Genomic DNA, 15,206 nt, shown 5'->3' with positions numbered 1-15,206 from the left:
ACGATGGGTGAAGACCTCCGGTCATGGCTGGCTGTAGGTTGTATAGGCGTTCCATTCCAGTTCTTCCATACAAGAAAGCTCATCATGCTCGAAAGAGAAGACCAACATTAGTTTAATACTTGAATCATGTATTATAAATCCTGCACTTATCCTTAAAATAGTCTATACCCACATTACCTTTCAGTGTCATATCAAAGTGGTCTACTTACCAGTAAATTAAGTGCTCTGTATGATTCCAGCTTGCCATTGTGATTGTGTGGGTCCACCATGGTGTAATTCTCATCTCTTCATTTACTCAGCGCAGAGAGCTGGAAAGGAAGGCTCATTTACATTTATTGAAATCCCATTTATATTCCATCTGCTAACTATCCACCTGTGAAACTAGTTTTTAACCATGGCTGGAAGGTGCAGGGGCTTAGATGGCTACCAATCGCTTTTATTAGTGTTTATTTCCCGCCATAAAACCACTGAAGGGGCTCACACAGCCCCGCACAGATCATTACATTGTAAAGCACAGTGACAGAGCGGCATATAACATTAGCATTGAGAGGCTAAGTGTGTCGGAGAGAAATAAAAAATATACATTTCCCTTCCAATTAATGAAAAAAATATATATAAAACCATTGGAGGGGAAGTTAAGTGAGGGGGAAAATATATCGTTTTCCACACAGGAAGCACAATTAGCGATAGATATGTAATTAGCATCTCCTATAGTTGAAAGGTAAACACTGCAGCTACTCCCCAAGGATCACAGAGCAGGGTTAGAGCTATAGCTGTAGGTTGAGGAACAGAATACATCAGGATCTCAACAGATGCAGATGACAAAACACCAACAGAAAATGGAAGGAGCTATATCAAGGGATGGAGAAAAGAAGAAAAAGATCAAATGACAGAAGTGAGAATGTGTTGTGTGTATGAATAAAATACACATCTACAGTAAACACAGGAGGAAAAACAAGAGGACGTAAATCAAATAAAAACACATTTCATGTTTACAAAAACATCACAAGGTTTTTCTGAGAAAAGATTTGCTTTCCCAGTTTTTGTTAGAAGGTAGATCTGTAACATTGTAAGAGATGCAGACTATTCCTACACCGAGTAAGACAGATTTGACTCATCAGCCTCTTCACTAGAAAACGGCACCCCCTTTATGAAACACGTTGTGTGTGGGAACTGCAGCAAACTGTTCGCGAAATGAATCCAAATGAATAAAACATTGCTGCTATATCATTATCAACCTTCCTGATTATTACTATTCTTCATCAATCCCTCCTTCCCCTCTCTATTTGTTCTGTTCCTGGTATTGGTGGTGCAGCTTCAATACGTCTTCCTGGTTCAGATGGACCTGTCCTCCGCTATAGGCGTCTCGGTATGTGGCCTGGTAGATGGCTCTGCGGCCCAGCTCGCACGCCTCCTCTACAGACATAGCCTGTCTCAGCCCGCTGTCCACCACTCCATACGCATACATGAAGCCAGAGCCCACCGCAAATAGGTCTCCACACACACGGTTCCCCTCCGAGTTCACGTAGTACAGCCCTAAAGAGGAAGGAGACAGGAGTCAGTCTGTACCATCTGACATTCAGTGAGGGGCAGGGAGTATAGCAAGGTAAGAAAGCAGCAAGGTTCGTTGCACAGGCTTCATGAATTCAGACTCAGGTGTTGAACTTTGTCAGGGAAATTGAGAAGGTGTACACACACACACACCTCTCACATACACATAATAGATCCACACACACAGTGCGTTGCGGTGCCCTCCAGAGGGAATGTGAACAGCTGCATCCTCTCCGAGTAAACCAAGCCCAACAAAACCTGCTGATGAAGCGCACCCCGACACGCTGCCGGTCTGTCCTCCGTCCCTCCCCGGGGAACTGCTCCAGGCCTTATTGATCCCTCCCAACACATCCAAATGAATTATCGACCCGTACCTGGTCCAAGCAGGTGACCTGACCTCGGGAACTCAGAGGAAAGACAGCGAAAGAGATGGCCAAAGAACAACATCCACACAATAACAACTATATTCATGTTTACACTCGCTCACTCACATAAGCTACACTTGATAATGCACGTGTAACCCTCTCACCAGGCTCCAATTTGACTCTCACAATATTAATGTAACGCTCCTCCTCTTCGTCTGATGATGAGGAATAGGAATCATCGGACTAACACGCAGCGTGGTAAGTGTTCATAGTAAATTTAATCACATAAACTGAACACTGAATGACAAAAAACAACAAAGAGAGTGAACGACACGAAACAGTCCTGTAAGGTGAAAAAACACAAAACAGGAAACAACTACCCACAAACACAGGTGGGAACAGGCTACCTAAGTATGGTTCTCAATCAGAGACAACAATTGACAGCTGCCTCTGATTGGGAACCACACATGGCCAAACACAAAGAAATAGACAACATAGAACACCAGACATAGAATGCTCACCCCAACTCACGCCCTGACCAAACCAAAATAGAGACATAAAAAGGATCTCTAAGGTCAGGGCGTGACAATTAACTTACGTAGAATATCTCAACAACATGGGATGTTAGGTGAGAAGGACATCTCAAATAAGAATCCCTATTGTAAACTATCTAGGGTGATGACAAATAGGGTATTAACTTCAGATGGAATGATTATAGATTTTTGTTATTGTATAAGTATATACTTTCCCACGCATTAAATGAAATTGAAACAGGAAATGACTCCACCAAGGCAACATACATAAGGTTCAAGATGTGTATTATTACATTTTCAATGCACCACATCAAAATAAATAGTAAATAATAAACCCCAATGAGTCAGGCACAACCCATGACCAAATGATTTCAATCTTGCTTAACTTCGACACACATAAAGTCCAGAAGCACCCCACCGTTGTGGTTACTCACTACTCGTAGATATTCCCTCAGCGAAGTATGGCAGTTCTGTGCAGATTCCCTCACAAGATCCACAGCAAGCACAGCTATTAATGCAGACAGTACTCTTTAGCAGTAACCGATATCCCATGGGAACATGAACTCGTTAATCTTTCCCAAGCAATTCTCTCTCGGTTTCACACGATTCTAGGCTAACCTCAAGGCTGTCAAATAAGTCTTTCTTAACAAAATTATAACAACTCTCTTATCAAATAAAATCGTTATTTCCCTTCAAAATTCGGTAGCTATGGGTTTGGTTCAATTTTTATTGTTTTCTTTTATTATTTTTCTTCACCAACGGTCATAATGTAATGTCCATCCTTTTCTCATCTTCTCTCTCCCTCTCTTTTTTCCCCAGGCCTCCTGTTAACCAGGTCAACTCTCCCATTGGCCACAGCTTAACAAGCGACCATATTGGGCAAAACTTCAACTCAAAAGTAAACCAACCTATTCACTTATACATCACCAATTAATTATAACAAATAAACTAAATACTTGGTTCCAACAAGGGTATTAACACAAGCATGCACACACACACAGTCATTATGAAGGCTGGTGTATCTGCAAGGATGACTTGTGAGACAGTTTGTTCCCCAACGTGACTCGCAGAGGGCTTGATCACAGTGACGCAGTGGCAGTGACTGGCACCACCAGCCTGCGTGGTGTTGCTCCACCAGAGAGCCCACCTACAGATGATGAATCAGGAAGGGGGAAAGGCCTGTTTATCTCAACACCATCACAATGTGAACCTGTGAGAATTGTGGATCGCACACACAGGCTAGTGTTGCACGGTATACCGAAACTAGAACAACGATTTGGTACTAGGATTTCTGTTCTTTTCAGGATTTTTGTCAAATGTGTCAAATTGGGTTTGATGCAAGAAACCACTTTACAAAATAAAATGCATCATTATTCTAATATCACTATTAGAGAAACATACAAATTACACTACCCTTTGCCTATTGTCTACTTAGCTTACTCAAGACTGTCTCAAAATACAAAATGTTGTGCTCTTGTGGGAATCAATCACTCCCCAATTGTTGACTAGAAATAACTGGGCTAATAACTCACTAACTAGCAAAGAATATGAACAAAAATGTGCACATGCAGCTCTCACTTTGATATCAAAACAAACACATCTACTCACAACCACTCATGCTATAAACACAGTCCAGTTCAAAGTGAATGGCACTGATCCATATATGGCACATTGGCTTAATGCAGCTCTGATTGGTTATGGTGCACCGGTCTGAGTACGGGCCTGAGTCATGCCTGTCAAAGCAATAGAATCCTACTCCAATACGCTCTACCTACAAGAAAATCTCTCGCAGTTAGTTTTGCATACTAAATCTTGCATAGTTTGTTTTGTTTCGGTATGTTACATTGAAAGTGGCTAATACTGTTTTTATTCAAGCACAATTCCCACAGTAGCGTGAAACATTGATAGTGTTAACTAAAGGAGAAAACTTGTGTGAATAAAGTTGAGTGAAGTTCAATCTGCTGCTACTCTGCATGGGCTGCACCTGCGCAGCTTAGAGAGAACATTGGTGGGAAGCGGGAGGGCGGGTGGATGGGTTATCTTTGTCTGCATTTATATGATTGTTTTTGTACCCGTAACCCCCCTCTGAAAAAGATAAGTGACAAAACTTAAAATGTTTTTTTTGGCCAAACCAGCTTTATTTTGGTGACATCTGTTACATTCTACTGCCTTGATTCCATCTGAAACACACTGAAATGATTGAGTTTCCCTCCCAGATTTAAAAAAATGTGTTGTGGTATCGTGTTTACAATTTAAAATGACTGAAAATGTATACATTCGGTGTATTGTTAGTTTTAGGGGATATCATCTAGGCCTATATGATCATGGCTATTTTCTAAGAGAACATTCAACTTTTTTTTTTTTTTTACATTTAACCTGTCTTCTGTTGAGGTTAAAGTATTTTACTGCAAGATATGAATTGCCACAATTACAGTATGTTTGTTCTTCAAATTAAGTATTTTATTAAAACAACAAAATTAAGTAAATAGGCCAAATTATCCCCAATGAAATGCGTAAAGTTACATTTAAAATCAAACAAATTGTGTGTTGGGCACTTTATCAAATGGAAAAATGGGACTAAAATAAAACAGAACAGATGCTCAATTAGGTTTTGGTCCCATATGTGTTAAGAGATCAATGCGTGTCAGTTAAATTAGTAAAATCATTTCAACATGTGCCTGCAACTCTTTGTGAATTGCAGTCATTTAAAAAAAAAATGAAAATGTGTTTAGCTAACCCACAGATTTCTTCATAAAGAACCTTGTAAGAGTCTGCTAACTTCCACAGGCTTCAAGGTTCCTTTTAAGAGGCATTTTGTCAGCTATCTGCACCACAGGTATGATTGAGGAATGATGCAAGTGTTAATCATGGGCTTTGCTACACAGAAAGCAGCAGTTTTCTACTCCATTGTCAACACTTTGATTAAATTAGTAGACCTATATCTTAGAAAATACCATATAGTATTATTAGCTTTTAAAACAATTGTTTTCTTTTATCATATTTTCGACCAGAGTGGGGATATCGCTCCACTAGCCTAACTATTGTTCCTGCAGTGAGGATGATTCACTATCTTCATTGAACGTTTTCATAATGTATCTGCAGATAATCGGCAAAAAGCTTACTAGTATGCAAATTAAGGAGCCAAATAAACAGCTCTTGATTGATTTGATACCGAAAATACTAACTAGCTCTTTAGTTGACTTGTCGCGATGCAATACCATGGACATATAACTACGTTGTATGAATGGCGACGATATGAAATTGACTTTATTCAAACAATTCGACACCATTTATGAACTAGTCAAGCTTCCTGTTCGTCAATCAAATCACAGTAAGCCTATACGCCAGCACTTCGTGGCTGAATATGAATCACGCTAAATTGAATAAATGGTGCCAGAAAACAATAGGCTTAGCGGATTTCGAATCATCGTTACCACATTATACAGGACGTGCAAATTGACTCACAGACGATGAAGGAGCTTCATGCTATCTTCCTACGTGAAAATAAATTAGCCTGCAACCACACTGTACACAACACACACACACAAACAAAAGGTACAGGAAGGCGGAACAGACAGCAGACTGACAGGTGCCTGTCCTATCAATAGATAACTAGAAGATGCATATGCCTATCGTTCATTCTAGCGGGAGAGGTTTTCCGAATTTAAAAGTAGCATAGTTAATTCATATCATTCATTGTAGCGAGAGAGTGCGTAGCTACATTTTTTTCTGACTTGCGAATTGTTAAAAAGTGGCAAAGTTAATTTAAGTGGAAAAAGTAACCGGCTGAAAATGTGTGTGTAACCGGCGCTAGAGGAAAACACTGGGAAATTGGTTATTTATCATCTGTAGATCCGTGAAATCAACCAAAACAAGTTCAACTCAATGCATAAACATACTCCTATATAATATGCATTAATTCACCTGTGTTGTGAATAGGCCTAGACTACATCTTGATTTACCCAGTTAATCAATAGAGATTTACCATTCAAATACATTGCCATTATGTAGTTAGATTTTATGATTGACTCATTAATGCATAGATGTACATCAAATTTCAACATTTTTTAGAGCCATTTTTTTTACTAGAAAGGTACATTTCTTGAAGAAAATATGGTGTGTTTGCTAGATTGTTTTAAAGTATTTATGGTTTTGAAAAAAGTTATAGTAGTGGTAGTGTCTGGTTATAGTTGGAAAAAGTAGGTAGATTTTAAAATGTATTGATTAATTGGCTGATTGATTGGATAGCCTTAACATGTAAAAGTTGGTTTGGTGTCTCTAGCTTGAACGGTTCAACAGTTGTTGGTGGGTTATTTTTATAAGGGCACAAGGCGAGGCCCAGATGCAGACATGGGAGGCAGATGGTTTGAGTCTTTGATATTTATTCATAATCCAAAAGGGGTAGGCAAGAGAATGGTCGTGGACAGGCAAAATGTCAAAACCGGTTCAGAGTCCAGGAGGTACAGTGTGGCAGGCTGGCTCAAGGTCAGGGCAGGCAGGTACAGAGTCCAGAAAACAGGCAAGGGTCAAAACCAGGAGGACTAGCAAAAGAGAATAGACAAGGCAGGATCACGGGAAAAACACGCTGATTGACTTGGAACATACAAGACAAACTGGCACAAACAGACAGAAAACACAGCTTTAAATACCCAGGGGATGATGGGGAAGATGGGTGACACCTGGAGGGACAAGCACAAGTGTAACAGTTTAACTTTAGTCCGTCCCCTCGCCCCGACCCGGGTGCGAACCAGGGACCCTCTGCACACATCAACAACTGACACCCACGAAGCATCGTTGCCCATCGCTCCACAAAAGCCGCGGCCCTTGCAGAGCAAGGGGAACCACTACTTCAAGGTCTCAAAGTGAGTGACGTAACCGATTGAAACGCTATTAGCGCGCACCACCGCTAACTAGCTAGCCATTTCACATCCGTTGCACAAGGACAGGTGAAACAGATCAGGGTGTGACAATTTTATGCTGATAATGCAAATGTATATAGTTATATTTGATAAACATTTAATAATGACAAGTCAGGATAGCCTGAACATTTGAACATTGGTTTGGTGTCTCTACCTTCAACGGTTCAGGTTGGTGGGTTTTTTATGCTAATTTATGTAGGCAAGTGGTGGCTAATTTGAAGAATCTAAAATATATTTGGATTTGTTTAACACTTTTTGGTTACTACATGATTCCATATGTGACATTTCTTGGTTTGATGTCTTCACTATTATTCTATAATGTAGAAAATAGTAACAATTAAGAAAATACCCTTGAAAGAGTAGGTGTGTCCACAATTTTGACTGGTACTGTAAGTATTCAGACCCTTTGCTATGAAACTCGAAATTGAGCTCAGGTGCATCCTGTTTCCATTGGTCATATTTGAGATGTTTCTACAAATTGGAGTCCACCTGTGGTAAATTCAATTGATTGGACATGATTTGGAAAGGCACACACCTGTCTATATAAAGGTCCCACAGTTGACAGTGCATGTCAGAGCAAAAGCCAAGCCATGAGGTCAAAGGAACTGTCTGGAGAGTGCCGAGACAGGATTGTGTCGAGGCACAGATCTGGGGAAGGGTACCACAAAAAAAATTCTGCAGTATTGGTGGTGCCCAAGAACACAGTGGTCTCCATCATTCTTAAAATGGAAGAAGTTTGGAACAACCAAGTGTCATGCCCTGATCTGTTTCACCTGTCCTTGTGATTGTCTCCACCCCTTCCAGGTGTCGCTTATTTTCCCAGGTGTATTTATCCCTGTGTTTCCTGTCTCTCTGTGCCAGTTCGTCTTGTATGTTCAAGTCAGCCAGCATGTTTTTCCCGTGTTCCAGCTTTTGCTATTCTCTTTTTGCTAGTCCTCCCGGTTTTGACCCCTGCCTGTTTCTGGACTCTGTACCCGCCTGCATGCCTTGACCTCGAGCCTGCCAGCCACTCTGTACCTCCTGGACTCTGAACTGGTTTTGACCTTTTGGATTACAATAAATATCATAGACTCAAACCATCTGCCTCTGAGCAATCGGGGGAGAAGGGCCTTGGTCACTCTGACAAAGCTCTAGAGTTCCTCTATGTAGATGGGAGAACAATAAGCAGAATTCCACCAATCAGGCCTTAATGGTAAAGTAGCCAGACGGAAGCCACTCTTCAGTAAAAGGCAAAGCAGCTCGCTTGGAGTTTGCCAAAAGGCACCTAAAGGACTCTCAGAACATGACAAATAAGATTATCTTGTCTGATGAAACCAAGGTTGAACTCTTTGGCCTGAATGCCAAGTGTCACGTCTGGAGGAAACCTGGCACCATCCCTATGGTGAAGCATGGTGGTGGCAGCATCATCATGCCGTGGGGATGTTTTTCAGTGGCAGGGACTGGGAGTCTAGTCAATTGAAATAAATAATACCCTAATCTATGGATTACACTTGACTGGGCAGGGGCGCAGTCAAGGCTGGGCCTTGGGAGCCAGGCCCAGCCAATCAGAATGAGTTTCCGCACAAAAGAGCTTTATTACAGACAACACTACGCAAATCTGCTTTTAGTTTCATGCACCGTGTTCCTGAACAAAATTCTAAATACATTTCATCTTGATGTTCTGGTGCCGTTCGGGCAATTTATTTTTGGAGGAAAGTAACTGTGTGGGTGATTTGTGATGTTTTATGTTTAGGTTAGACCCAGATGCAGACTGTGTCGAGGTAACAAAAGTTTATTACAACAACAGCGGCAGGCAAATGACAGGTCAAGGCAGGCAGGGTCAATAATCCAGAGAAGGTGTAAAAGGTCCAGAACGGCAGGCAGTCTCAGGGTCAGGGCAGACAGGGGTCAATAATCCAGTAAGGTGGGGTAAGGTACAAAACAGCAGGCAGTTTCAGGGTCAGGGCAGGCAGAACGGTCAAAACCAGGAAAGACTAGAAAACAGGAGCAAGAAACAGGCAGGAGTAGGGAAACAAACGCTGGTAGGTTTTACGAACAAAACGAACTGGCAACAGACAAACAAACACAGGTATAAATACACAGGGGATAATGGGGAAGATGGTGACACCTGGAGGGGGGTGGAGAAAATCACAAAGACAGTTGAAACAGATCAGGGTGTGACAATTTGTGCTTACCATGACTGTATTGTTGCATTTTAATGTGTGAGTGTGTGTGTGAGATATATCTCACATGTCTTGTGTTTATATATTGCATTATACAGGGCACATTTGGAAAATAGACCTACGTGTCAATATATCTTCCCTGTTAAATATACTACCGGTCAAAAGTTTTAGAACAGCTACTCATTCAAGGGTTTCTTTATTTTTACTATTTTCTACATTGTAGAATAATAGTGAAGACATCCAAACTATGAAATAACACATATGGAATCATGTAGTAACCAAAAAAAGTGTTAAACTTATTTTATATTTGAGATTCTTTAAATAGCCACCCTTTGCCTTGATGACAGCTTTGCCCACTCTTGGCATTCTCTCAACCAGCTTCACCTGGAATGCTTTTCCAACAGTCTTGAAGGAGTTCCCACATATGCTGAGCACTTGTTGGCTGCTTTTCCTCTGACTCATCCAAAACCATCTCAATTTGGTTGAGGTCGGGGGATTGTGGGGGCCAGGTCATCTGATGCAGCACTCCATTACTCTCCTTCTTGGTAAAATAGCCCTTACACAGCCTGGTAGTGGGTCATTGTCCAGTTGAAAAAAAAAATGATAGTCCCACTAAACCCAAACAAGATGGGATGGCGTATCTCTGTAGAATGCTGTGGTAGCCATGCTGGTTAAGTGTGTCTTGAATTCTAAATAAATCACAGACAGCGTCACCAGCAAAGCACCCCAACACCATAACACCTCCTCCATGCTTTACGGTGGGAAAAACACATGCAGAGATCATCCGTTCACCCACACCGTGTCTCAAAGATACGGCGGTTGGAACCAAAAATATCACATTTTGACTCATCAGACCAAAGGACAAATTTCCCCTGGTCTAATGTTCATTGCTCGTGTATCTTGGCCCAAGCAAGTCTCTTCTTATTATTGGTGTCCTTGAGTAGTGGTTTCTTTGCAGCAATTCACCCACGAAGGCCTAATTCACACAGTCTCCTCTGAACAGTTGATGTTGAGATGTGTCTGCTACTTGAACTTTGTGAAGCATTTATATGGGCTGCAATTTCTGATGCTGGTAACTCTAATGAACTTATCCTCTGCAGCAGAGGTAATTCTGGGTCTTCCATTCTTGTGGCGGTCCTCATGAGAGCAAGTTTCATCATAGCGCTTTATGTTTTTTGCGACTGCACTTGAAGAAACTTTACAAGTTCTTGACATTTTCTGTATTGACTGACCTTCATGTCTTCAAGTAATGATGGACTGTCGTTTCTCTTTGCTTCTTTGAGCTGTTCTTGCCATAAAATGGATTTGGTCTTTTACCAAATAGGGCTATATTTTGAATACCCCCTACCTTGTCACAACACAACTGATTGACACAACTGATTGGCTCAAACGCATTAAGAAGGAAAGAAATTCCACAAATCAACTTTTAACAAGGCACACCTGTTAATTGAAATGCATTCCAGGTGACTACCTCAGTTGGTTGAGAGAATGCCAAGAGTGTGCAAAGCTGTCATCAATGCAAAGGGTGGCTATTTGAAGAAATCTCAAATATAAAATATATACTTTTTTGGTTACTACATGATTCCATGTGTTATTTCATAGTTTTGATGTCTTCACTATTATTCTACAATGTAGAAAATAGTAAAAAATAAAGAAAAACCCTTGAATGAGTAGGTGTTCCAAAACTAGTGTATTTATCTGTATTTTTTAAACATGTTCATTTTTGCAAATGTAAAATTGTTAAAAGTTAAAAAGCTGTCTGAAGGTCTGGAAGGCCATGCTGGGTTTGGGACAATGGGGCTCAGAGTCAGACTGGGAGACAGTGAGGTGTTCATGGCTACTTAGAAATCTAAGTAGGGGCAGTCTGATCATCTCAACGTTGGTTTGGAGTTGATAGCTTAAAGTTTGAATTCTTCGAAAATATTTTCTCAAGCTATCCGAACTGGGGCAGTCTGGACATTTGGAAGTTGGTTTCGTGTTAATAGTTTAAATCATTGAAGCTCTATAATGAGACTATAAGAGAAATCTAGAGTTGTGCTTTGCCATCAGCAAGTACATTAATGATAATGAACTCAGAAGATGCCCAATGACTGAACAGATCAGTAGCGCAATTTCTGTCTGGATCATGTGCTGTTCTGTGACTTTGGCTAATATGCTTTTTTTTGCCGTAGTATCAAGTATCATGATGGTATTGAGTATCGTGATAATTAACAAATAAACCATTGTCAGGTTTAGTATTGCCAGGGACCTCACGATGTGATATCACGATAATTATGTGCCGATAAGATTTGCAATTTTATTGCGATTTGATGTTCAAAACGTCTTGCTCGCTATACACCGAGGGTACAAAACATTAGGAACCCTTGCTCTTTCCATGACAGACTGACCAGGTGAATGTTATGATCCCTTATTGTTGTCATTACACAATCAACTTCAATCAGTGTAGATGAAGGAGAAGAGACGAGTTAAAATAGGATTGTTAAGCCTTGAGACAATTGAGACATGGATTTTTTATGTGTGCCATTCAGAGGGTGAGTGGGCAAGACAAAATATGTGCCTTTGAAAGGGGGTATGGTGGTAGGTGCCAGGCACACCGGTTTGAGTGTGTCAAGAATTGCAATGCTGTTAGGTTTTTCACTCATCATTTTACTGTGTGTATCAAGAATGGCCCGCCACCCAAAGGACATCCAGCCAACTTGACAACTGTGGAAAGCATTGGAGTCAACATGGGCCAGCATCACTGTGGAATGCTTCTGACACCTTGTAGAATCCATGTCCTGACAAATTGAGGCTGTTCTGAAGACAAAAGGGGATGCAACTCAATATTAGGTGTTCCTAATGTTCTGAAAACTCAGCGTACGTCTGCTGCAAAGAGACAAGATAACATGAGAAAATGAATTTTGATCAGTCAAGGAAATAGAAGTGCTAAAAAAAATGCTGTCTCCCTACTTAAAAAGATGAGAACAAGCTATAGGATGAAAAATACTGGAGTTTTGGCGCAGGTACAGCCAACTAGCGCCAGCTAACGCTTCCTACAGTATGTACATATTTTTTCTTTATTGATACTTTGTGTCAAATATTGATATATCGTCCACAAATAATGTAGCATCATATAACTATCGATTTCTCCCCAACCCCCACCATCACTACTAAACCTGGTATCGGTCCATAAGTACAAATTCTGGTGCACTAACACAAACATCTCAAAGAACAACCTTATGTCTGTGCATTAGTATCCTGGGGATGCATTTATTGTAGCTGGGGATTTTAACAAAGCTAATCTGAAAACAAGGCTCCCGAAATCTTATCAGCATATCGAATGCGCGACCTGGGCTGGCAGCATTCTGGATCATTGCTACTCTAACTTCCGCGACGCATATAAAGCCCTCCCTCGTCCTCCTTTCGGCAAATCTGACCATGACTCCATTTTGTTGCTCCCAGCCTATAGACAGAAACTAAAACAGGAAACGCCCGTGCTCAGGTCTGTTCAACGCTGGTCCGACCAATCGGATTCCACGCTTTAAGATTGCTTCGATCACGTGGACTGGGATATGTTCCGGATAGCCTCAGACAACAACATTGATGTATACGCTGATTCGGTGAGCAAGTTTATTAGCAAGTGCAACAGTGATGTTGTACCCACTGTGACTATTAAAACCTTCCCCAACCAGAAACTGTGGATTGAGGGCAGCATTCGCGCAAAACTGAAAGCACGAACCACTGCTTTTATTCATGGCATGGCGACCGGGAAAACACGACCGAATACAAACAGTGTAGCTATTCCCTCCCTAAGGCAATCAAACAAGCTAAGCGTCAGTATAGAGACAAAGTAGAGTCGCAATTCACCGGCTCAGACACGAGACATGTGGCAGGGTCTTCAGTCATTCATGGATTACAAAAAGAAAACTAGCCCCGTCACGGACACCGACGTCTTGCTCCCAGACAAACTAAACAACTTCTTTGTTCGCTTTGAGGACTATACAGTGCCACTAACACGGCCCGCTACCAAAACCCGCTCCTTCACCGCAGCCAACGTTAGTAAAACATTTAAACGTGTTAACCCTCGCAAGGCTGCCGGCCCAGACGGCATCCCTAGCCGCGTGCTCAGAGCATGCGCAGACCAGCGGGCTGGTGTGTTTACGGACATATTCAATCAATCCCTATCCCAGTCTGCTGTTCCCACATGCTTCAAGAGGGCCACCATTGTTCCTGTTCCCAAGAATGCTAAGGTAACTGAGCTAAACGACTATCACCCCGTAGCACTCACTTCCGTCATCATGAAGTGCTTTGAGAGACTAGTCAAGGATCATATCACCTCCACCCTACCTGACACCATAGACCCATTTCAATTTGCTTACCGCCTCAATAGGTCCACAGACGACGCAATCACAATCACACTGCACACTGCCCTATCCCATCTGGACTATACCTACGTATACCTATGCTGTTCACCGATTACAGCTCAGCATTTAACATCATAGTAACCTCCAAACTCGAGACCCTGGGTCTCGACCCCGCCCTGTGCAACTGGGTCCTGGACTCTGACAGGGTCCTGGACTCTCGGACAAACTGAAATGGTCCACCCACACAGACAGCGTGGTAAAGAAGGCGCCTCTTCAATCTCAGGAGGCTGAAGAAATTTGGCTTGTCACCAAAAACACTCACAAACTATTACAGGTGCACATTCGAGAGCATCCTGTCGGGCTGTATCAACTGCTCTGCCCACAACCGTAAGGCTCTCCAGAGGGTAGTGAGGTCTGCACAACGCATCACAAGCAAACTACCTGCCCTCCAGGACACCTACACCACCCGATGTCACAGGGAGGCCAAAAAGATCATCAAGGACAACAACCACCCGAGCCACTGCCTGTTCACCCCGCTATCATCCAGAAGGCGAGGTCAGTACAGGTACATCTAAGCTGGGGCAGAGAGACTGAAAAACAGCTTCTATCTCAAGGCCATCAGACTGTTAAACAGGCATCACTAACATTGAGTGGCTGCTGCCAACATACTGACTCAAATCTCTAGCCACTTTAATAATACAAAATTGGATGTAATAAATGTATCACTAGTCACTTTAAACAATGCCACTTTATATAATGTTTACATACCCTTCATTACTCATACCATATGTATATACTGTACTCTATACCATCTACTGCATCTTGCCTATGTCGCACAGCCATCGCTCATCCATATATTTATATGTACATATTCTTATTCATTCTTTTACACTTGTGTGTATAAGGTAATTGTTGTGAAATTGTTAGATTACTTGTTATATTACAGCACAATCGGAACTATAAGCACAAGCATTTCACTACACTCGCATTAACATCTGGTAACCATGTGTATGTGACCAATAAAATTTGATTTGATTTACATCTCTCATACAAATCCTCCTGGCAGGTCAGAGCACAGTTCCCAGGCCAGTTAAGGCCAGTCTATTGGAGAACTGTTCTTTAAGAAACTGCTCTAGGAAGTCACATTTGCTTTCAACTGGCAAATTGCCCCTTCCTCCCTCTGATAATCACTGAGCTCCTACCTTTGCACTGGCATAATTTGCAATTTTTGGAGCCACGACTCTGAAGACTAAGGAGGACTTGTTAAAAATGTAATAGGAGAGACTTTTCTAAAAGCAACCACTTATGCTAAGAGGCACACAGGAAGAAGGAG

At 41.7% G+C, this 15,206-nt stretch overlaps 1 protein-coding gene across 1 annotated transcript in view; it reads right to left on the bottom strand.

Moving 5' to 3' along the window:
- Nucleotides 1-430: 430 nt before the first annotated feature.
- psmb5 (proteasome 20S subunit beta 5) overlaps nucleotides 431-15,206 on the bottom strand; it is a 30,206-nt gene continuing 15,430 nt past the window's right edge. Inside the window, 1 exon segment of the mRNA XM_055884195.1 lies at nucleotides 431-1,536. Coding sequence (XP_055740170.1) covers nucleotides 1,283-1,536 — 254 coding nt within the window. The 3' untranslated portion in view covers nucleotides 431-1,282.

This window comes from Salvelinus fontinalis, chromosome 26 (assembly GCF_029448725.1).
Source record: "Salvelinus fontinalis isolate EN_2023a chromosome 26, ASM2944872v1, whole genome shotgun sequence".
NCBI lineage: Eukaryota > Metazoa > Chordata > Actinopteri > Salmoniformes > Salmonidae > Salvelinus > Salvelinus fontinalis.
The sequence above is the reverse complement of the archived record's forward strand: the minus strand, read 5'-3'. Positions and strand labels throughout refer to the sequence as shown.